Source organism: Eurytemora carolleeae, unplaced genomic scaffold (genome assembly GCF_000591075.1).
Source record: "Eurytemora carolleeae unplaced genomic scaffold, Eaff_2.0 scaffold2166, whole genome shotgun sequence".
Taxonomy (NCBI): Eukaryota; Metazoa; Arthropoda; class Copepoda; order Calanoida; family Temoridae; genus Eurytemora; species Eurytemora carolleeae.
The window spans coordinates 2670-26882 of NW_019398054.1; the positions used below are offsets into that span (position 1 = coordinate 2670).

At 33.6% G+C, this 24213-nt stretch overlaps 2 protein-coding genes across 3 annotated transcripts; both read left to right on the forward strand.

Annotated features, from left to right (window-relative positions):
* Window positions 1-217: 217 nt before the first annotated feature.
* Window positions 218-5399, forward strand: LOC111716714 (major facilitator superfamily domain-containing protein 3; the record flags this gene model as incomplete). Of its 2 annotated transcripts, XM_023492187.1 has the most annotated exon segments (9): window positions 218-325; window positions 778-849; window positions 1188-1267; window positions 1576-1722; window positions 2634-2719; window positions 3213-3284; window positions 3736-3934; window positions 4062-4188; window positions 5113-5399. In XM_023492187.1, coding segments are annotated over 9 exon segments (1065 nt in total), but the record flags the coding sequence as incomplete, so codon positions are not given.
* A 246-nt stretch (window positions 5400-5645) lies between these two features.
* LOC111716713 (DNA-directed RNA polymerase III subunit RPC1) lies at window positions 5646-23696 on the forward strand. The gene is made up of 28 exons (XM_023492186.1): window positions 5646-5750; window positions 6552-6615; window positions 7510-7580; window positions 7862-7936; window positions 7994-8051; window positions 8420-8552; window positions 9060-9178; window positions 9924-10055; window positions 10283-10334; window positions 10431-10459; window positions 11011-11105; window positions 11543-11663; window positions 11862-11909; window positions 12410-12490; window positions 13312-13380; window positions 13718-13791; window positions 14196-14246; window positions 15224-15296; window positions 15809-15873; window positions 16222-16312; window positions 17370-17449; window positions 18199-18289; window positions 19339-19473; window positions 20376-20413; window positions 21037-21111; window positions 21494-21589; window positions 23127-23228; window positions 23519-23696. Exons 1-28 carry the CDS (start codon window positions 5713-5715, stop codon window positions 23694-23696), a joined length of 2334 nt encoding a protein of 777 aa, XP_023347954.1. The 5' UTR covers window positions 5646-5712.
* Window positions 23697-24213: the final 517 nt, after the last annotated feature.

Sequence of the window (24213 nt, forward strand, 5' to 3'; positions counted from 1 at the left end):
ATTTTTCCCAATTCAGCAAATAAAACCCTTTGAAAAAATGCTGCTGCTATTCGCAACCACACCGAAATTTCTACCTTTTGACCATGGGTCATTCTAATTTTTTTGTACCAACTTGAAACAAAAAAGTGACTGAAAAATACCTAAATTTTAACCTTGGGTCATCCTGTTTTTTTAAAAAGTACTCATTAAGATGTATTTGTTCGGTTTAGTTGTAAGCATGTTGTCTATGAGCGCTGTATGTGGAATATCAGCTCTACAGGGAGATCTTTCTTTAATCTACCTTTCCCTTGTTCTATTTATCCTCAACCTAGCCTCTGCTACACAGGTATACATCCTTAACCTTGCCTCTGCTACACAGGTATACATCATCAACCTTGCCTCTGCTACACAGGTATACATCCTCAACCTAGCCTCTGCTACACAAGTATACATCCTCAACCTAGCCTCTGCTACTCAGGTATACATACTGTACCTTGTCTCTGCTACACATGTATACATACTGTACCTTGTCTCTGTTTCACAGGTATACATCCTCAACCAGCTTCTGCTACACATATACATCCTCAACCTAGCCTCTGCTACACAGGTATACATCCTCAACCTAGCCTCTGCTACACAGGTATACATACTGTACCTTGTCTCTGCTACACAGGTATACATCCTCAACCTTGCCTCTGCAGCTGCTACACAGAAAACATACATCCTCAACCTAGCCACTCTGCTACACAGGTATACAACCTCATGCTCTGCCCATTATTTATTTATTATTTTTTCCAGGATATTTCTGTTGACAGTGTAGCAATTCGTATTCTTAAAAATGATGAGCTAGGAGCAGGGAATACAGTTCAGGTGTTATTTTTATTTTCAAAATATACTTCAGGAATATTTTTTTATTCAGTTTTCCACACAAAAGATTATACTGAAAGATTTAAATTTATTTTCAAAGCTTTTCAAAATTTTATCTCTCTCTTGCAATTTTGTTCTCTCCTGCAATTCCCTTTGACCGTTTAAAATTTATCAAGGCTGTATTTGAATTTTGAAAGAGAAAAATTTGGTCAAACAGTATTAAAAATTAAAATTCCTGATAGGCCTCATGTTAAAATCTTTTTGATCTCCTGCTTTTTATAGTTTTCAGTTTTTTTTTGTATTTGGTTTCATAATGGAGGGAGTTTATGGGAATATTTTAGGTTATTGCATACAAGCTAGGAGCTGTATCAGTCGGAGGGATCCTTCTCTGGGTGGGAGAAGTTTTTGGACATCAAATCATGTAAAATATTTACTATTTTGTGTTTAAAAACGCTCTTCTACATATATATTATATTATTAGTCACTTGCTGAAGAGCCCGGCGTTGCCCGTTGAATTATAAAAAAGATTTTTAAAAAAAAAATTCAACTTTTGAAAAATACAAATTTGAGAATTTTTTTAGCCCATATAGGGTTCCCATGGGTTCCCTCAAAATATTTCAGCGCTTTCGGTCCATCCGTTTGGCCGGCTATAAATAGGAATGTCTTGTTTTATTATATAGAAGAAGATGTTATTGTGATTGCTGATAATATTATGATTTAAACTTGAAGGTGGTCCCTGTTCTCCCTGCTGTACCTGGTTGTAGTTCTACTTGTAGTTTCCCTCAGTCTTATTCAATCCAAACCAGCAAATCAAACAACAGTTCAGGAGAAATCAACCATAATTATGATTAAAGAGAACCTTCGTCAGATTTTCAGGTTAGTTTGTTAAACTTATTCTATATAGTTTGTTAGTTTTTATCACAGCTTGACCTTTTTTTCACATTCCTACACTCGAAAGGAACAAACAAAGAATTCTAAAAAGAAGGGATGGCTCTGTAAAATTTACTAAGAAGATTGAAACTTTTCATATATTGAAATTATGGACTATTTTTATTTTTTTTTGTAATCCTGACCAGCCGTTTGACCGTCCTCCACCCTGCTATACCCTAAGTATCCAAAAAAAAATTGTGGTTGAAAAGTAAAGAAGTGTTCTAGTTTAAGCCGCTTTTACGAGATGTACTATTAAAGAATGCGAATCTCTCAGAAAACAATAAAGGAATAAAGTTAGAGAAAAGAAACTTTTTTTTATTTTTAGATCCAGCTACATGGATGCATTTTCGGTGCCTCTCCAACCACTTTAGGTAGCACCCGATGAGGTCGTCTTTGGTAAGGGTGGAGGCAACCCCATCCTACCTGGTCTTGTGCTTCTTCACGTCCTCGCCCACAAAGTGCCCACATAGACTTCCTGGCTACCAAGGTGAAGATTGAGGTGATGGACGACTACNCCCTTATAGTTCGGATCTGGCCCCTGCCGCTTCTTCCTGATCCTCAAGCGGAAAAAAAGCTGGCAGGGGAGTTCCTAAGCATATAAGACATTTAAGACCAGGCGGGATAGGGTCACTTCCACCCTCACCAAAGACGACTTCACCAGTGCTACCAGAAGTGGCTTGAGAGGCACTGACAGTGCATATCCGTGTAGCTAGATCCTATGTCGAAAAACATCATAATTTTTTTTTCTCTAACTTTACTCCTCTTCATAGTTTTCTGAGAGATTCGTATATCTGAATGCAGTAAAATCCCCCCGCGTGAATGGGGTTAAAATTTGATTACTCTTTTCTTTATGCTAGGTTGAATGGTACTGGATGGATGGTTGGATTCCTTCTGTTTTATAAACTATGTGAAAGAGGAGAATCAGTGTTCCCAATTTATCTAGGTTAATCTTTTACTCAAAAAATAATTAAAACAAATGTGTGAATTTAAACTGAAGGAAATTTAAAATGTTTGTCTAAAAGACCAAGAATGAGAGATGAACTAATAGAATGATTATAAAGCCCCAGCAATAATAAATAAATTGTTCTTTGTCCCANTTAGCAATAATAAATAGCTTAATATTTGCAATAATAAATTGGGTAATCTTAGCAATAATAAATAGCTTAATCTTAGTATTAAAAAAATAGCTTAATCTTAGTAATAATAAATAGCTTAATATTAGCAATAATAAATAGTTTAATCTTAGCAATAATAAATAGCTTAATCTTAGTAATAATAAATAGCTTAATATTTGCAATAATAAATAGCTTAATATTAGCAATAATAAATAGCTTACTCTTCTTTAAAACAAGAGGAGTTGTCTTTGTATTTCAAATACAAATGGGGACCTTTCTAAACAGTTAAAAATTCCCATGTCCAATGATTTATATGTTGAGTGGATAAGAACATACCCCTGACAAGATTGGCTGTGTGGAATGGTTTAGTCAGGTCTGTGGCTTCTATCATTGGTAATTATTATATTGGCATGTCCTATCACATGATTTTCCTTTCCTTCTACCTTTTGTTTTTTTACATTAATCAATAAAAAAAGCAATAAATGTATTTCAATTTCTGGGACCACATTTAATGAATTTAAGCTGAACAACCTATTGCCGGTTCAAATTCGAAACACTGATTTAAAGTTAATGACTAAAGAAGGAATTGAATGAGTGGTTCAAATTTAGGCAGTTTAAATTCGGTTCCTAATTATTAAGGAATTATGAAAAATGCAACTTCAGTATGATAACATTTTCCAGTTTTTTTATTTTAAAAATCCCCCTTGAACTTAAGACAGGACAACTATACATAATAAGAAAAAACATTCCTCTAGATTAATTTTCCCCACTTTGTCATGAATTTCTTTCAAAGGTGATGATATATTGCCATATATGGTTATGNTTCTAATATCTAATCTTTCAGGGTCTGGTTTTGGTGGGTATCTCCTATCAAGAAAGCTATGGAAACCTAGACGGGTTTTATTGTTCTTCTGCAGCCTCAGAGTTCTGCCCATCCTACTGCAGACCTTAATAATCTACATGTGGGGAATGGAAGGGATTAAGCTGGAGGATCTAGATATAGTTTCAATTCATAGCTTTTACTTCCACACGGCAATTTTCAGGTTTGACTTTACAAATATTTTTATTTGAAATGAGCAAACACAAATATAATATTCCATCTTTAATTTGAATTTGAAAGATGATGCTTTCATTGCATTAAATGGACATAAGAATACATGATAATTTTAGTCTTTGTATCGGGAACTTCTGTGCTGGAACTTTGACAACAGCTGCATTCACTGCCATGATGAGCCTTTCTCAAGGAGCAGAGGAGTCCATTCAATCTACACATTATTCACTTCTTGCTACTGTTGAGGTTAGTTTTTAGTCCTTCCTTGCTTCATAGAGGTTAGTTTATAGTCCTTCCTTGCAGCTGTAGAGGTTTGTTTCTAGTCTTTCTTTGCTTCATTGAGGTTAGTTTCTAGTCCCTGTTTGCAGCTGTAGAGGTTAGTTTCTAGTCACTCCTTGCACCTGTAGAGGTTAGTTTTTAGTCCCTCCTTGCAGCTGTAGACTGTAGAGGTTAGTTTCTAGTCCTTCCTTGCTTCTTATTCGTTAGTGTCTAAGCCCCCCTCACTACTGAAGATTTTAGTTTCTAGTCCTTCGTTGCTTCCTAGGGGTTATTTTCTAGTCCCTCCTTGCTATATACAGTAGAATCCACCCCTCTTTGCTACAATATAGGTTAGTTTCTAGTCCTTCCTTGCTTCATAGAGGTTAGTTTATAGTCCCTCCTTGCAGCTGTAGAAGTTAGTTTCTAGTCCTTCCTTGCAGCTGTAGAAGTTAGTTACTAGTCCCCTTGCACCTGTAGAGGTTAGTTTATAGTTCATCCTTGAGAGGTTATTGTCTAGTCCCTCCTTACTACTGAAAAGGTTAGCTTCTAGTCCTTCCTTGCTTGGTCAAGGTTAGTTACTAGTCCCTCCTTGCAGCTGTAGAGGTTAGTTGCTAGTCCTTCCTTGCTTCATAGAGGTCAGTGTCTAGTCCCTCCTTACTATTGAAAAGGTTAGCTTCTAGTCCTTCCTTACTTTGTCAACAAGGTTAGTTTCTAGTCCCTCCTTGCTACCGAAGAGGTTTATTTCTAGTCCCTCCTTACTATTGAAGAGGTTACTTTCTAGAGCCTCCTTTCTACCATAGAGGTTAGTTGTTATCCTCCTACTATTATAGAGGTTAGTTTCTAGTCCCTCCTGGCTTTTGAAGAGATGTAGGGCTTTTAGTTTAAAATAATAATTTAGGAATATCATTTCAGGTGTTTGGGAAGCTTAGCTTTGCCTCAGTATCTGGTTGTTTTATAGATGAATTAGGACTGTTCTGTATGTTTTGTATATTCTCAACACTAGCTGTACTGACAATACCACTCCTGCTGTTCATGCCAGAAGAAGAGGATTCTGATAAAAAAACAGGAATAGTAAAAAATGAATGAAGAATTTATAAAGATCTCTCTGGACCAGAACCCTATATCATAAACTGAGTGAAAAGTCAACAATGACCTAAGTTGCACAATTATGACTGTGATAAAAGAATTATAGGTGACTAGCTGAAACGAAGAGCTTTATTATATAGATCAACATTAATATACATTACATATATAGATTTGCTTTACAGTATTTGCCCAAGAAATTTCGAACACGAATTAAAATTACAAAATAAAAAAAACTTTAAAACGCATTTTTAAGGACGTGCTAAAATCTAAACATTGAAAACCACAATTAAATATTTGCAACTCATGACTTTGAATTTTGAATCATTGAAAAATTTATGTAATTTATACCATATACCTTTTAATATTTGTAATATGATGATTTAATGCAATATTTTTGAAGATTTCAGATGAAATAACTCAAACAAAATGAAAGAACAATATCGGGAGGCGGATACTTCTCATAAGTAAGTTTTTTATCTAAATTAAAGAGACTGTAAACGAAATATCAAAATACCCTCCCCCAACCTTTAAAGAAAAACTAAGAGTGGCATGTCTGATTCATAAATGTACCCTTAAAAGCTTTGTCTGGTCAAGTTTGAATTAAATATCCACGTTTTTCTTTTCAAAAACTTATTATTTTCAATTGTGGGTTCTCTGTATAAGTGCTTGGGCATTTCTGCTGTATAAACAATGGAAGGCTTATCAGAATTAAATACTTGTTAAGCTATTAAAACTTCAATATCTTACACATTTTTATTGTGGGTCTGACATTCCCCTATTTAAATGGAAGGCCACTTGAGAATGCAAGGACAGGCCCATAAAGGGATATATATTTATATTTATTTATTTAAAGTGCTGGGGTTGTTCCTGGCCCTTAGGCAATATATATATAATCATATAATTTCAAAAGGACTTACCATGAAATTTGGAATTCAATTGGAAGGAGTTTCACCTCTTTTTGAAGCGACGAATTTAATCTTTATCACCTATTCAATAACTAAATCCCTAGAATTTTTTAGAAATAATACGATTTTTTAAACTGGGAGAATTATTTTTTGCAAAAAAATATATCCCCTAATAAATACGTACCCCCAAAATATATCCCCTAATAAATACGTACCCCCAAAATGCAGTAAAAACTGGTTTCTTTGTGATTAAGCTTTCCGAGTGACACACACAAGCACAGAACAAGCGAAGAATTGTCTTAAAGGTCACCTTTAAACAAAAAATGGGGAAAGAATTTTGTAAAAAGTAAAATTTTTTAGGATTTCACATGTTTGCTTTGGAATGCAAAATGCGGGAGAAATCCAGAAAGCGGCACAAATTCAGGTTAGGCTTTATATATTGGGTTTTATGTATTTTCAAAAGAGAATTAAACTTTAGCGCTTGCCAGCTATACAAGAATAAGTGTCAAAGTGCTGCATTTAACAAGATAAGAGTCTAATTTAGTGATTTTTGAAGAAAAAACTGTTCAAAAAATAAGTTTATACATAGAGTTTTGTTTATTTATTGATAGTTGATTAAGTGGTTGAATAATTGATTAATTAGGTTGTTAAATATTTGATTGATTAAGCTGTTGATTAGTTCTTTGATTAGTTTGTTAAATATTTGATTAATAAGATTGTTGATTTATTGATTGAATAGGTTGTTAAATATTTGATTGATTAGGTTGTTGATTAGTTCATTTATTAGTTTGTTAAATATTTGATTGATTAGGTTGTTTATTAATTGATTGATTAGGTTGTTGGTTAATTCATTGATTAGTTTGTTAAATATTTGATTGATAAGTTTGTTGATTTATTGATTGAATAGGTTGTTTATTAATTGATTGATTAGGTTGTTGGTTAATTCATTGATTAGTCTGTTAAATATTTGATTGATAAGTTTGTTGATTTATTGATTGAATAGGTTATTTATTAATTGATTGATTAGATTGTTAATTAGTTGATAAATTAGGTATTTTTTTAATGGATTGAACAGGTTGTTGAGTAATTGACTGATTAGTTTATTGTTTAATTAAGTGATTAGATTGTTGATTAATTAATTGGCTATGTTGTTGATAAATTGATTAATTAGGTTATTGGATAATTGATTGGTTAGTATGTTGATTAATTGATTGCTTAATTGATTGATTAGCTCATTGATTAGTTGATTATCTAGCTTATTGATTGATCAGCTAATTGATTAGTTAATTGATTAGCTTATTGGTAAACTGATGTTTAGGTTGTAGCTAAGAATCTGTACAACCAGGATACAGGGAGAACTGCTGTACTGTTTGGAGCTCTAGACAACAGGTTTTTTGTACTATATACAAGTAAAAGTTGTTGGTAGATTCAAGCTATAAGGCCTTGTTTCTATCTTGATTTGGTAAAGTTATTTCGAGTTTGAAGCATAGTAGTATGACATAGAGTCTTATTTGTTTGTTTTATAGGATTATTTTAGCTGGTATAATGTATCTTTGGGTGATTTTTACATCTTTGTTTGTAGCTGTGTGTCAGGGTTTAACAATTTTGATAAAACTAAAATGGGGACAAGTTAACTGTGTGTCAGGGTTTAACAATTTTGATTTAATTAGAATGGGGACAAGTCAGAAAGAGTTTAATTGCACAACATGCGGTAAAGGACTACAGGACTGTGTTGGACATTTTGGGTAAGTTCTAAATATTATCTTAAATATCATTCATTTTTTAAAACAAACTTTTTTAAGATATGTGGACTTAGAGCTTCCGGTTTACCACGTGGGTTACTTCAGAGCCACTATTCAGGAATTTTTATTGTTTCCAAAAATCATGATATTACTTTTTACACTAACGTAAAGTGATTGTTTACCTATTTGAAATCAAGCATAATTAAATCCAATTATTGAAATTGAAACACAACTGAGCCAATTCCTCCGCTTAAAGATCTACCTTAAAACTCTGAAATAACTTATAATCTAAAACTCGGTGATGGTGATGGACCAAACCTCTGTAGAGTAAAAAAGTAGATGTTAGTTCCATATTTATTGAAAATATATTTCGGTCTGGATTGACCCTCGTCAGTTCTTGAGATTGTTTCTTCACAAAGATTAAAAACAAACTTTTTAATTTGTTTGATTTTTAGACTTTTAAAATAAATAAAAAAAATGCACCAGGTTCTGCAAAGTATCTGCAAAACATGTTCCCGCATTCTCTTGAAGCCGGCTGATCAGCTGATTTTTAGAGAACGGCTCAAGAACCCCAACATGCCGTATCTTACGAAGAAGGCATTGAGAAAGAAGCTTCTAGGTATATTTTTGCAAATTTATTCTATGGTTAATAAATGTGCTTTATTTTGAACTATCTCGGAAACTCAACTTTGCCTGGAAACTAAAATTTCTGTAAAAAGTCAACCCACTCAGCTTAAAATTTTTAGTTTTCAAACCAAGCAAGATATACGGATTTCTCCAATCAAATTTTTGATTCAAATTGGTCAAGGTGTTCATGACTCCGAGACTGAGTTATGATTGAACAAACTAACAAACAGACAAACAGAGATTACTTCTTTACATATGGGTGCTTGCCCCGATGGAGGTCTGGGATCCAAGATTAGGGGTTTTAAGATCCTTACCTTATTTTATCTTATTAATGAATCGTTTTAATAACAGTAAGAAAATAATAGTAAGAAAGTTAAGGTTTTTGTGTTCTCTGTGTGCAATTTTGCGTTAAATCTTGAAGATTATGGCCAATATTCTGTATAATAATAATAATGATAATAATAATATTAATGGTCTTTTGAAAATTATTGATATTTAGATAAGATGAAGAAGGTGAACCAATGTTTCTCCTGTGGAGATTTAAACGGTGTTGTAAAGAAGTGTGGACTTCTCAAGATCTCACATGAAAAATACAGATCTGTCAAGAAGAGCTCTAACGTAAGTTTTTAGGGGTGTATATTTTTCAAAATCTGTTTTTGATGATTTGGAGGAAAAAATGAAAATTAGGCATCAAAAGGCAGTTTTTGTCAATCTTTTTGATACTTTTTACCCAAACATTAATTTATTTTCCCCTAAAAATAATTTACTTCCCCCAATTAAGCGAATAAAGGGAATGTAAATGTAAAAGTTACCTTTCATTTATAGAGTGGCATGTCTGATTCACATCAGTACCCTTTAAACCTTTATCTGATCAATGGTAGATATCGCTAGTTTTTCTTGCTTGACATTTATTATTATCAATTATGGTTTGTTTATATATGGAAATTAATACTTTTCCTTAAAAGAACAATAACGATAGCTTCCTCATCGGTTTTAATATAAAGAGTGTTTTGGTACTGTTTTGGGTACTGTTTTGTGTACTGTTTTGGATACTGTTTTGGGTACTGTTTTGGGTACTGTTTTGGGTACTGTTTTGGGTACTGTTTTGGGTACTGTTTTGGGTACTGTTTTTGGTACTGTTTGTTTACTGTTTTGGGTACTGTTTTGGGTACTGTTTTTGGTACTGTTTTGGGTACTGTTTTGGGTACTGTTTTGGGTACTGTTTTGGGTACTGTTTTGGGTACTGTTTTGGGTACTGTTTTAGGTACTGTTGTGAATCGAGCCTTTCACTCAATATAAACAAATTTTATCCTAAAATTTTGTTCACACTCCCTGTATTGTAAAAATATTTTTAATTGTTCAGATAATTCACGATAAGCTGGCTGAATACGATGAGCTCCGTGAAAAGAACTCTGAGATTGAATCAATGCTGGGGAGTGCGCTCATCCATATATTCAATCCTCTTGAAGTTCTAGCTCTTTTCAAGAATATTCAGGTACATTTTATTATAACACACAATATCGCAGATTTACCATTTTTTAAATGACATTTTTATATATAATCTGTAAACCTACCTTAAAATTAGAAAATAACAATAATAATAGCAACCATACAACCCAAACCAACTAAAAAAAGATATTAAAATAGTGATTGGTAGTACAAATTCAGAATTATATTTTTTATATTTTTTTTCTCCAAAATATTTTTTATTTTATTTTTTAGGATCAAGATCTTCCTTTTCTCTTAATGGACAAGACAAGCAGTACACCACAGGGTAATTTTTCATTGATTTTTGTCATTTTTATTGGGGGGGGGGGGGGGGGGGGGGTATATAACTTTGAAACAGTTTTATATATATTTCTTGAAACAGGGACATCAGATGGAACTAATATTAGTCGCGTTCAACACCTCAAATGTTTTATAGGCTTCAGTCTACACCCTGTTTAGTCGTAAACCTGCCTTTAATGGGGCAATCCTAAAAACTTTTAGTAAGGGGTGCATGAGGTTTGATTTACTTAACCGTAATTACACCCTGAAGAAATTCTGCGCCTATGTATTTTTTGAAATGTGTAATCTATAATCTATAATAGTAGGAATAAAATCAGAAGTTGTAAATACATCAAGAGGCTTTAACCCCTTGTTCCCATTGTTTTTAAGATACCCAGTGGCCGAATTTAAAGAATTTGATTGGCGGTTTAAATTTAAGCCGCGGTTTAAATATGGTTGGTTCCACTTAAAATTGTATCAAATGTTTCAAGATTTAAGCCGGCGCTTAATTTAAACCTGGTTTTGGCGGATTTAAACCGCGGCTCAAATTCTTTAAATTCCATCTCTGATTATAAAAATAACAATTTAAATTATAAAAATAACAATTTAGATTATAAAAATGACAATTAAAATCATAAAAATAACAATTAAAACTAAAATAAAATAATGATATGTGTCTGTAGGATGACTGGGATTATCTGCAGTTACAATGTGCTCTACACATCAACTCCCAACTATCCGGGATTCCAGCGGATAAAGCTCCCAAGAAATTCACAAGGAAAGTAGTTTTGCAAGAGATGTAAAGTTCTATCAAAAGTTTTTAAACTATTAAAAAAAATCTTTTTCTTTCTGGTCGCCCTTTTATAAAATTAATAAACTGTGCGGCCCACTGCTTACCAAGATGATTCTGCAATGTTCATGCTCTTACACAAAAATCGAGGAGTATTTTCCCAACTTCTCCTTTCAAACTTAAGCTAGAAATAAGCGCGTTGTATTTTTCAAATGTGAATGTCTAGAGCTACAAAAAAGTAGAAGTGAGTTGTTGTGGCCAAACCTACGGCCAAGGCGTTGCGACACTTTACAGTGGAGACTGTATAAAAATTTGATGACAAAGTTTCCGAGTATTCTAGATCACAGAGACGTGAACTTTAGAGTGATTTTAGATTTAACAGATTTTGTTTCCCTTTACTTCATCTCAAGGCAATACTTGCTAAGAGGGTTTGTGCAGAGGTTGAAGGGAAAGCAAGGACGGTTTCGAGGAAATCTGTCCGGAAAACGGGTTGACTTCTCCAGTAGGACGGTCATCTCTCCTGATCCTAACCTTAGGATTGAACAGGTAGGAATATTTCTCCCGAGACCACAACTTTTGTTTCAAATGGCGCTAAACCTCAATACATGAGCTTGATATGAACAGTTGAAACTTTTTAATTGAAATGATTAAGTGTTAAATCTGTAAAAAACAATTAGATGTTACAGCTTTGCGTTCAATACTTGTGTCTTTTGAGATATCTGAGATGGAATTTATCTATTTTAGGTTGGAGTTCCTGAATTGGTAGCAAAGATTCTTACTTACCCAGAAAAGGAAAACATGCTTCATCCAGCAAATTAGTAAAGATTAGGCTCCACAGATCGCTTCCCGACTCTCTTACTTGAAACCATTATATAGTGTTGGTTGCTACATGGTCTTATCTGCAAGCCTTTTTCTTTTGTACATTTTGCAGCAATGACAGTAAAAAAAATTCGCGGATTTTTATTTGTGGTCTACTAAAAATATCTAAGATATAATTTACTTGGAAGCAATATTTTTAAAATTAGACCAGGAAAAAAACCTTTTTTGGGTCGTCTAGGGAAAAAATTGGACCCAATCGGTTGAGCCGATTTGTCCTTCAATAAATACTAACAAAATGACAGAAAGACAAGCCAAATGGGTTAAAGATTATATGTTAATGTTGCTTTTAGAGGGGGGGGGGGGTAACAATTTTTAGGAAAATATACACCCTTGAATAAAATGCAATTAAAATTGTGACAACGATTTATTTTCACATCTTTTTTTTTGATTTTCATGAATCATGATAAATGTAGGTTACGAAAGTCAACCTAAAACTAATGCAGCAGCTGGTCATTAATGGAGCAAATACACATCCTGGAGCCAACTATGTAAAGGTAATGGAGCAATTACACATCCTTGAGCTAACTATGTCAAGGTAATGGAGTCAATACACATCCTGGAGCCAACTATGTTAAGGTAATGGAGCAAATACACATCCTAGAGCTAACTATGTCAAGGTAATGGAGTCAATACACATCTTGGAGCCAACTATGTCAATGTAATGGAGTCATTGCACATCCTGGAGCCAACTATTTCAAGTTAATGGAGTCAATACAAATCCTGGAGCCGAATATTTCATGGCAATAGAGTCAATACACATCCTGGAGCCAACTATGTCTTGGTATTGGAGCCAATACACATCCTGGGGCCAACTATGGTAAGGTAAAGGCACAAATACACATTCAGGAGCCAATTGTATCAAGTTAATGGAGCCAATACACATCCAGGAGCCAGCTATCTCAAGATAATAGAGTCAATGCACATCCTGGAGCCAACTATCTCAAGGTAATGAAGCCAATACACATCTAGGAGCCAACATTGTCAAGTTAATGGTGTCAATACACATCATGGAGCCAAAAATGTTTGAAAATTGGAAAACATACCCAATCTCACTCGGAAGGAAATAGTTTTTCTAAAAAGTTCAAGTCAAAGCACATCTTGATAAATACCTTCTACAATTACTTTCTTTGTCCAAGTATTTATTTATTTAATTATTATGACTGCCTGGTAACACGAATGCTTCCCAGGAATCTACTCGTCCCACCAATCCATCTTATGCCTTCTCAGACAAGTTCTGTATGCTCTTTATACTAGCTGATAATAGATGCAATCATGTCTGTAAAAAAAATGCTATTTGTACTGTTGTACTGTACAGGAGGGGCACACTGGAAACAAGAAGTTTCTAATGTACGGAAACCGGAAGAAGATTGCTGGAGACTTAAAGGTAATTTTATCAAGCAAAAGTATTTTCCATTATTTTTTTATTCATATTTATTTGCTTTAACCTTGGACACCCCCCCCCCCCNAAAAAATCTTGTTATTAAACCCGAAAAAAAAATACAGGGCTGAATATTTTTCGGAATCAGGGGAATGGTTTTTTTTTGGGGGGGGGGGATGAAAATTGGACATCAAAAGGCGAATTTATTTATTCTTTTTGATACTTTTCACCCAAAAATTCTATTATTTTCCCCTAAAACCTTTATAACTTCTAGAGGAAAAAATTATTTTCGGGGGGGGGGACGATTTTTTTTCAAGAAAATATGCACCCCCTGTTCTCCTAGATTGGTGATACTGTGGAACGACATATGATGGACGGGGACCCTGTTTTATTTAACCGACAACCTAGTCTTCATAGGTCAGTTGATTTTATATTACGTTATATTTAAGTGACCTATGGTATGACATGTCGGATTCTCAATGGTGCCCTTTAGACCTAACTCTGATCATGGATGATAATTTTTCAACTGTAAATTGATAATTTCTCTGTAAAAAAAAATCATGTGGATTTATACTGAACCAACAATAATGGACATCTTCATAATTCAATACGTTTTGAGATAGAAAAACAACGATATCTTCCTCACTATTATTCAGATAGAGGTCTAAATGTCATTGGTGTGAATCGGACATGTCACTCTATTAAAATACGTCTTCACACTCAAATAAATGACTCCGGTTTTGTCATTTATATCTTTAATGGTAATATTACTCATCATACATATTGTTTTGAAAAATATGATTTAAAATGTTTTTATTTAGGATTTCCATTATGTGTCATCGTGCCAAGATTCTACAGGGCAGAACCTTCAGGTAGAACATAGGAGGAATTGAAAGGAAAAGATGGGAAAGGAGGAATTGAAAAGGAAAGATGGGAAAGGAGGAATTGAAAGGGAAAGTTAGGAAAGTAGGACGAAAGGGAAAGATGGGAAAGAAGGGCGATAGAAAGGGGGAAAAGAAGAAGAGAAAGGGAAAGATTAGGTAGGAGGAACTAAAATGGAAAGACGGGATAGGAGCAGGCGCGGATACAGGGGGAGTCAAGGGGTCGAAGACCCTTCCTTTTGGAAAAAGGGGGGTCAAGTGTATCTTTTGACCCCACTTTCTAGAGACAAACTTAAAATTTTACTGTTTTATTGTAAATGTTTTCGAGCAGATACTTTAGCATTTCGTAATTCATTGATAAATCATGATGGTTTAACTTTCATCAATTCGATAGATTTTAAGTTTTAACCAATGCTGTAAGTTATTGAATATGATTCTTTCCTATATTAAAACTTAAGTTTTTAATGATTTCAGCATTAAAACATATTCTAGTTTTAGTAACATTACAGCGACATGTTACAGACAAAAAATATAATTAGATTCTACTTGGAATTCTAATTCACAGACATTTCATTGGGAAAGGAGAAATATAAAGAGAAAGTTAGGAAAGTAGAAAAAGTAGAAATGTAAAAGGAAAAGGGGAAATGGAAAGGGTAGGATGGGAAAATTGGGAATAGAGTGCTATGGGGAATGGAAAGAGAAACAAAAAAACCGAAAGGAAAACTTCAAGAATGAAAGGGGAACAAAACAAGTTGAGGATAAACATGATATGAAAGGGAAACATCAAAAATAAAATGTGAAAAAGACGAGATGATAGGGACAACAGACTAAATGAAAGGCAGACATAAGATGGGAAAGGGAAACCCTGAATATTGAAATGCGAGGAAATTGAAAGACGGGGGGGGAGGGGGTGGGGCTAATAATTAAGTTGCAATAGAACCTGGATTAACGTATTTAATACCTACCAGGTTCAATGAGTGTGTTTGCACACCGTACAATGCAGATTTTGATGGAGATGAAATGAATCTTCATTTACCACAGGTAGTGATTGATTTGTTAGTTGATTGATTGATTGCGTTTTTGATTGGTATATTGATTGCGTTTTTGATTGGTATATTGATTGCGTTTTTGATTGATTGATTGATTGGTGGATCTAACGATTAACTGACTGACAGAATTGTTTGAATCTTTGAAAATGGGTGACTTAATTTGTTAATTTGACCATAAAATATTCATTCTTTCTAAAGCATTGATCCACTGTTTGAAAAAGTAATTTATTGATTGATTGGTTGGTTGGTTGGTTGGTTGGTTGGTTGGTTGGTTGATTGATGGATCTTGATTGATGGATCTTGATTAATGGATCTTGATTAATGGATCTTGATTAATGGATCTTGATTAATGGATCTTGATTGATGGATCTTGATTGATGGATCTTGATTGATGGATCTTGATTGATGGATCTTGATTGATGGATCTTGATTTATTGTTTGGTTGATTGATTGATAAATTTATTATGTTATTGATTGATTGATTGATTGATTGACATTTCCTAGACTGAAGAAGCTAGAGCAGAAGCCCTGATTTTAATGGGGAACAAATCTAATCTTGTCACTCCAAGGAATCAAATCATAAAATTTTAAATTAATATTGAAAAACTGTTACTGGACAAAAACAAGCAATTTTTATTTAACCCTGAAACAATTTTTTACTCAACACTGCAACATTGCTTAAAATTCACAGACCCTGTAAGATTAATAATGAAGAAAATATCGTCATTTTTCTATCATTATTTTTGAAAAAGAAATTCAAATTCTCAAATAAGATGTTTTTTCAAACAAAAAAAATGTTATTTTTATAGAAATAAGTTTTAATTTTAACATTGCAAATACTTTTTCTCCCCTATTCCTTTTGAAGGAGGGGGTGCTCATTCAGGTTAATTTTATTGAAATTGATGTGGTTGAATCAGGAATGGAGAATTAATGATTGCTGCTACTCAAGATTTTATCACTGGTGGATATCTTCTCACACAGAAGGATGCTTTCTTTGACAGGGGGAAGGTAACCAAATTACGACAAGAGGAAGGTAACCAAATTATGGACAGGGGGAAGGTAACCAAATTATGGACAGGGGGAAGGTAACCAAATTATGACAGGGGGAAGGTAACCAAATTATGACAGGGGGAAGGTAACCAGATTATGGACAGGGGGAAGGTAAACAAATTATGGACAGGGGGAAGGTAACCAAATTATGACAGGGGGAAGGTAACCAAATTATGACAGGGGGAAGGTAACCAAATTATGGACAGGGGGAAGGTAACCAAATTATGACGCCAAATCATGACAGGGGGAAGGCAAGGGGAAGGTAACCAAATTATGGACAGGGAGAAGGTAACCAAATTATGACACCAAAGTGACTTGTGCAGTTTACTGCAGGGAAACCTATATTTTAATATATTTTAAACCTAGAAACTGACAATATCTACCACATTTTTGAAGGTTTCAAGGGTACCGTTGTGAATCGGGCATTGTCATCTTTCATGGAGATTCACTATAGTAAATCACGATTGTTTTGGCTTTTTTCTTTGAACAGTCCCTTTGAAACTTGATTTATTTAGAAAAAAATCCTCTTTACAGCAAATGGTTTATTATTCTACAATTAATGACAACTGATTAATATTTGTCTGATAATCCCTTTAAGTAATAGTTACTGATTCATATTTGTCTGATAATCCCTTTAACTAATGATTACTGATTAATATTTGTCTGATAATCCCTTTAAGTAATAGTTACTGATTCATATTTGTCTGATAATCCCTTTAACTAATGATTACTGATTAATATTAACTAATGATTACTGATTAATATTTGTCTGATAATCCCTTTTACTAATGATAATTGATTAAGGTTTGTCAGATAATCCCTTCATCTAATGATTAATATTTGTCTGATAATCCCTTTAACTAATGATTACTGATTGATATTTGTCTGATAATCCCTTTTACTAATGATTACTGATTAATATTTGTCTAATAATCCCTTTAACTAATATTTGTCTAATAATCCCTTTAACTAATATTTGTCTGATAGTCCCTTTAATTAATGATAACTGATTCAGGTTTGTCAGATAATTAGTCAGATCTTGGCTGGAGAGGATTCAAACCTGGAGATTGATCTCCCTCCCCCAGCTATACTGAAGTAAGAACTTATTAATGGAAGGATTTAGTCATTTTAATTTAGTGACATATCCGATTCTCATCGATACCCTTTAAACTTTTGACTGATCAAGGATGAAGGAGATATCATTATTTTTCTTGCTGAAAATTGATTGGGGATTCTTGTGTGACTTGCGGATTTATGCTGCAGAGACAACAATGAATATTATCAGATTCCAACATTTGCAATAGAAAAAAATGTGTCTTTTTCATTGTTACTCAGATATAGCTTTTAAGTGTACCGTTGTGAATCGGATTGTGGACTAATGAGAAAAATGTTTCTAATAAAGACATTAATTTAACCATAGATTAACAACAATTCAGATAAAACACTAGATTTCGTCTTTTCAAGCTTTAGGGGTTTTTCGTTCACAATAACCCTGAGGCAGATATCCCAAAGGAGTTACGCGCATGCTCTCTTTGTCTTGTCATTCAACGCTGCATGCGCGTAACTCCTTTATAAGATATACTCCCTTGAGATTTCCAGAATCAAATGGCCAGAGAATCTAACAAACCTTATTGTAGGCCTGTAGCATTATGGACATGGAAGCAGATATTTAGTCTAATGCTGGCACCAAACAAACCTTATTGTAGGCCTTTAACTTTATGGACAGGGAAGCAGATATTTAGTCTAATGCTGGCACCAAACAAACCTTATTGTAGGCCTGTAGCTTTCTGGACAGGGAAGCAGATATTTAGTCTAATGCTGGCACCAAACAAACCTTATTGTAGGCCTGTAGCTTTATGGACAGGGAAGCAGATATTTAGTCTAATGCTGGCACCAAACAAAACTTGTGGGATTCAAGCCAACCTAGTCACGAAGGAACATCTACTCAAATTTATTAAATGTTAAATTGAAAATATTCTTTTATTATAATTTGCATATGGTTGAATTGAGCTCAACACTTATGATTGGATACTCATAAACCTCATATAATACTCATTTAAGGATTTATAAAAAGATTATATTTTTCCATATCTTGATTTTAGTTATTCCTCCCCTGACCAAAGTTCACTTCAATCCCTGACAGGGTAGGATTACCGTGCGGGATATCAAATAAAGAATAAATTAATCTGCAGATTAACAAAATATCGAGATCAAGCGTTAATTTCGATAGCCGCACTACAAAAGTTTCCAGTACAAGAGATCCCAGCTGTATTTCTAAGTTTTAAAGGGGTTTATATCAGGGGGGTTGACCTAGGAATTATCAGAATGAACATTGTACACAATATGCCTTTTAACAATATTTTGCCACAAAAAAATGAAATAAATAGTATCATAAAAGTTTTACACTTGCCACAAAATCTCTAGATGAATCTCTGTTTTATGTTATCAATGAGCAGATTTAATGAATAACGAGACATGGTTGAACCGCGAAGATAGAGTTCAATCACTTCTCTTTACCGGGGTACAACAAGAGTAGTGATTTAACTACGGTTGCACGGTTCAGCCACTTCTCTTCCCAGAAATAATTTTTAAATTAAGGGCTCCGAGAAAATAATGGGAAATGATTTCCAAGATTTTAAACACTCTTTGATGTTAAACCTTTTCCACAATAAGTTAATTATCATTCCCTCAAAATCATTTATTATATATATATATATAACATTCCTTACCCTTCAATTTGTTTGTTTGTCCGATCATAACTCAGGAACCCCTAAACCGATTTGCCTCAAATTTTGATTGGGGAACTCGGGAGGCCCACGGGAATGTTTTTTAGTTGCGTGGGTTGGTTTACTTTTATAGGGAAAAACAGATAAAATCGTAATTTACGACAATGTGCGGGTAAACGGTGGGACTAACTGGGCCACGCTGGGTTCCCTAGCTAGTACTTAATAATCTCCAAAACTTTGAGAAGATGATTCGGGTAGGGCAAGTCCTACACGAGCGGGGAGGAGTTCTGCATCAACGACTCCTACGTTATCATCAGGAATGCATCACAGTCAATCGCAGTTATTTCTTCTTTTCGTCGTGTCCTAAGTCTCAATCTTACCGTGAGAACCAAATAACCTTGGATTAGAAAAACGACTTTCAGACTGAATTTATTTCTTTGAATATTCACAATGAACATGAGACACAGCAATTGTGCAGTGTAAACAGACCCATTTAACTTAATAAGTGATTCAATGAGTTACTAGTACAGACCCATTTAACTTTATAAGGAATTATATAAGTTGCTAGCAAAATGATTTGCTTTGTAACAACATCCACGAAAATGTCGTCGTCTTATTCCACAGAAATCAGAGGGCGGCTCCTTCAAGAGACACCTGCTAATTTAAATAATAGAATATAGCTCTTTTTTAACTACAAAACTAACAATTTGAAAAACAAATTTCATAAAGTGCATGTTCGAGGTGTGATCAATAAGTTTCGAAAAAAATTTGGGGGGTACTTGTAGAAGTCTCAGCCCTCAAATTTTTTTTAATTCACTATTCAGACCGGATTATTTTTAAAATCAGTTGATTTCAATCATATCTGTAATTGTAAGAAGCGTTCTCCCGAAGTATATCAGCTTCGTAGTCTGTTTTAGACCCTTTAAGAGCGATCAAAAGAGAAGAGAGACAAGTATTAAGGACTTATGAGGATTTTTCTGGCTTTGATTTACATAAGAGATACATAATCAATGTCATCCCTTTGGTCCTATGTCAGAGACGTTTAAACAAGTTTTTGTCATTTTCAAACCCTTCTTTACAACTTTGTAAATGTGTAGTTGAACCCCATTAAACTACCATTTAAGTTCATAAAATCGTTTTAAAATGCGTTCTGGGTCAGGTTTAAGGATTCTGTTTGGTTTTTGCATCGTCTAAAAAAAAACATTTTTGGGTAATCGAGCCTCCAAGTGTCCTCTTTCTCTGATCAATATTCTAGATATTCCTATGTTGTGACAACGAAGCTAATCCACCTTCAGGAGAACACTCCTTACATCACAACAGCAATCTGCTTGACGTAAACCTGGTCAAAAATGTATGTAAATATAGTGAAATTGAAAAAAAATTAGAGCTGAGACTTTATAAGAAAATTTTAGCGAAACTTATTGATATTATCTCGTACATTTTGTTTCTTTATAAACTTGTACTAAAAAATAGTAATTAAATAAATTTTAAGTCCTTATTCTAACTTGAAAACCTGAGGAATATCGGTGTGAGGGTTGGGTTTCTGACCATCATCACGGATGCGGATCCGCGGATCCGGATCCGGATCCGAATCAAAATGATATGGATCCGAAACACTGGTTGGTTGGATGGTTGGTTGGTTAGTTGGTTGGTTGGTTAGTTGGTTAATTGTTTGTTATGTTGGTTAGTTGGTTGGCTTGTTTAATTAATGAGTGCTTTTTTAATGGGGTTGGTTGTTCCGGTTTGGTGGTTAGTTTTTGGTAAGCTTACTTGTGGGATTGAGTTTGGTTGGTTGGTTTTTATTGGGTGTGTAGTTTTCTGCAGATTTGTTGGTTATTTGGTTGGTTGGTTAGTATTCGATTGAATGATTAATTAATGGATTTGATTGATTGATTTGATTGGCTTGACTGCTTTGATTGATTGATTGATTGATTACTTGATTGATCCATGTTTTAGAGATTACAGTGAGGATATGGCATGTGTTGCTATGTGGCGGTTATCCAGGGTGGCAAGCTGGTTCCTTATGAATAGGAATTTAAACAATAATTAATCGATCTAAGTTATTTTTTAATTGGAACATACTAAATAGAACATTATAACATTTTCATTGTATTTTGGATATCAAAATAAGCCATAGGTCAGATTTAATGAATAGCAAGAAGTCGTTTAACTAAATACGGTTGTTTAATTACTTGTTGAATGCAGTCTCGGGTACGTTACGTAGTTCAACCTCTTCTTGCTATTCATTAAATCCTACCTCTCTCTGAAGGTTTAAAATTTACATTATAAAAGTTTTAAAGATTTCTTTTCTTAGCTCAATAAAACTTCTTTCTTATGTGTGAAAAATGTAAGTTTTTAAGATATTGAAATTATAAAATCTATTTATTTTTATTTTTATTATTGTGCCAACTAGAGGGTTTTCTATTGGAATCGGAGATGTTACCCCTTCGCCATCTCTTCTCAAACTGAAACAGGGACTGGTTTCATCGGGATATGATAAATGTGATGGGTAAGCTTTTCAAGTATGGCGTACGCATAATTTCAAGTAGCCCTTCACGATGGCAATGTCCAATTATCAACAATAGCTTTTTCTGATTAAATTCAAGTAAAATTAGATATTCATGTTTATAACTTTAAAAACTTTTTATTTTCAATTTTACTTCAGGAAACATGTAAGAATTATCTGAATTAAACACTTTTAACCCTAGAAAATTAAAAATATTTTTCACATTATTGATCAAGGTTTCAATGTACCAACGTGAAACGGGCATTGCCATCTTTGAATTTACGGAGTACATCTTGGCAAACAAAACAAAACTGCCAATAATAAGATACAGAAAATAAAGAATTAAATTTAATGTAGAAAGCGTAAACGGTTGTTATAAGCTTTAAAGCTTCAAGGCCATTGTTTTAGAAGAAATGATGCACGCCAAAGTACTCTAGTAGAATTCAGTCTTACACCAATAAAAAGCAAAGTAGTTGAACATTTCTATTAAAAGCATAATAGTAAATAGGTTACATTACAAAGTTATTTGTATAAAACTAAAACAATGAACTAAATTAGCAATGTAGATATACTGCTACCACAGTTTCAATCAGATCCACAGATTTGGTTTCCTGGGATCTTCTTGCAAGACAGAGGAATCCATTCTCCCTGCCTGCTCTATTTAGAGGCACAAATTCTGTGCTCGTCTCTATTTAGAATCTCTTCTTTAACCAGAGATTCACTTTGGGTTTGAGATTTGATTTGATTTGTTTTGATAACATGAATAATGATGACATTAATTTTACTTATAATAAGATTGATAGTACAGGATTACCCACAAAAAATGAGATAGTAAAGATGGTCTAAAAGTATTAGAATATGTAGATTCCTAGGTTAAATTAAGTTTTTTGCCTTGATTATAGTCTTTTAATAGCTTATTACATGTTTTAGCAAAGAAAGAAACAAGTTTTCAGTTGCAGGGAATCATGAATATAATTCTTTGAAGTCTCATCTTCATTGGGTATCCCTGGGCCTGTACTTAAATTAACAAGAAGACTGATGATAAACCTTTTATCTATAATGGGATTGACGATTATCATATTTATTTTGCTAATATTGAGAATGATGACGATACCGATAATCATAATACTTTTAAAGATGACACTTATAAGCTTAATAATTTTAATGATAACAGTGATGATGATGATAATTTTACTAATGATAACAGTGTTGATGATGATAATTTTACAAATGATAACAGTGTTGATGATGATGATAATTTTACCAATGATAACAGTGTTGATGATGATAATTTTACCAATGATAACAGTGTTGATGATGATGATAATTTTAGTAATGATAACAGTGTTGATGATGATAATTTTACTAATGATAACAGTGTTGATGATGATAATTTTACTAATGATAACAGTGTTGATGATGATGATAATTTTACTAACGATAACAGTGTTGATGATGATGATAATTTTACCAATGATAACAGTGTTGATGATGATAATTTTACTAATGATAACAGTGTTGATGATGATACTTGTGTCAGGTATATTGCCCAACTGGAGTCGGGTACACTGCCCTGTTCTGCAGGATGTTCTGAGGAAGAAACATTAGAAGCAAACATACTTCATGAGCTTTCCACAATTAGGTTTTTATATTTATTACAGTGCTTAGGATCCATGTCATGAACATTTCTCTAAGAGTTACTGTTTTTCAACAAACGAAGAATTCTTAAATTATTTTCTTCTATTTTTAATTTATTTTTAGACTAACTATAAAAAATAAAGGAAAAAGAATGAAATAATAATTAAATCCTTGTAATTTTTTTGGTGAACATTTTTTTCAGAAAAATTATTTTCAGCCGAATAAAATATTTAAAATTAGATTGATTGAATTCAAAGAATTTCTTAAAATGTTAACAATATTTATTATTTGCAGAGATAAAGCCGGAAAAGCATCTTTGACAGCTCTGCACAAGTCAAATGCTCCCCTGGTGATGGCTCTGTGCGGGTCCAAGGGGTCCTTTATCAACATCTCCCAGATGATTGCATGTGTAGGACAGCAAGCCATCTCAGGACACAGGGTCCCTGATGGGTTCGAGGTACAACATTGTTAATTCTAAATATTTTCTCTTCCGCCACTACCCACTATGCCAAATTTCGCCCCTGAAAGAAAATGAAAAAAGCAAACCAAACACGATCGTTTTTGATTTGCTTTTCCCTTTTATTTTTTCTCTTTGGATAAAAAATCTTGCAAACTTTTGCAGAATACAGTTTTGAAATGTGTTGGGAAGTTCACATTAATTGTGTTTTGCCAGATAAATTCAGGAACTCTATAAAGGACTCTCAGTGTCCATGTAATTTCAATTTATCTCACATTTTAAGAGTAAAATGACCGATTCACAACGGTGCCCTTGTTAATTTTATCTATTCCAAAATGAGCCATGCTGCGTATAGAAAGTCTGTTTGTCGCCCCTGCGTATTTCTGAGTTTCTCCTGAAGATCTGTACGGAATGTATTGTGAAAAAACTAGTTTAGGAACTGTTTACAGTCCGACTGCGCAGACGCAAGATTTCTCGCGGAGTAGTAGTTAAATTTATATTCAGTATATGTTTATTCGGTTTGCAAGTATTA

Excerpts from the sequence above, each read along its gene's own strand:
- LOC111716713 (XM_023492186.1), top strand. The coding sequence starts at position 5,713 with ATGAAAGAACAATATCGGGAGGCGGATACTTCTCATAA. Across the intron at positions 9,179-9,923 it reads CTGTCAAGAAGAGCTCTAAC|ATAATTCACGATAAGCTGGC; the intron begins GTAAGTTTTTAG and ends TTAATTGTTCAG. Across the intron at positions 19,474-20,375 it reads ATCTTACCGTGAGAACCAAA|GAGAACACTCCTTACATCAC; the intron begins TAACCTTGGATT and ends ATCCACCTTCAG.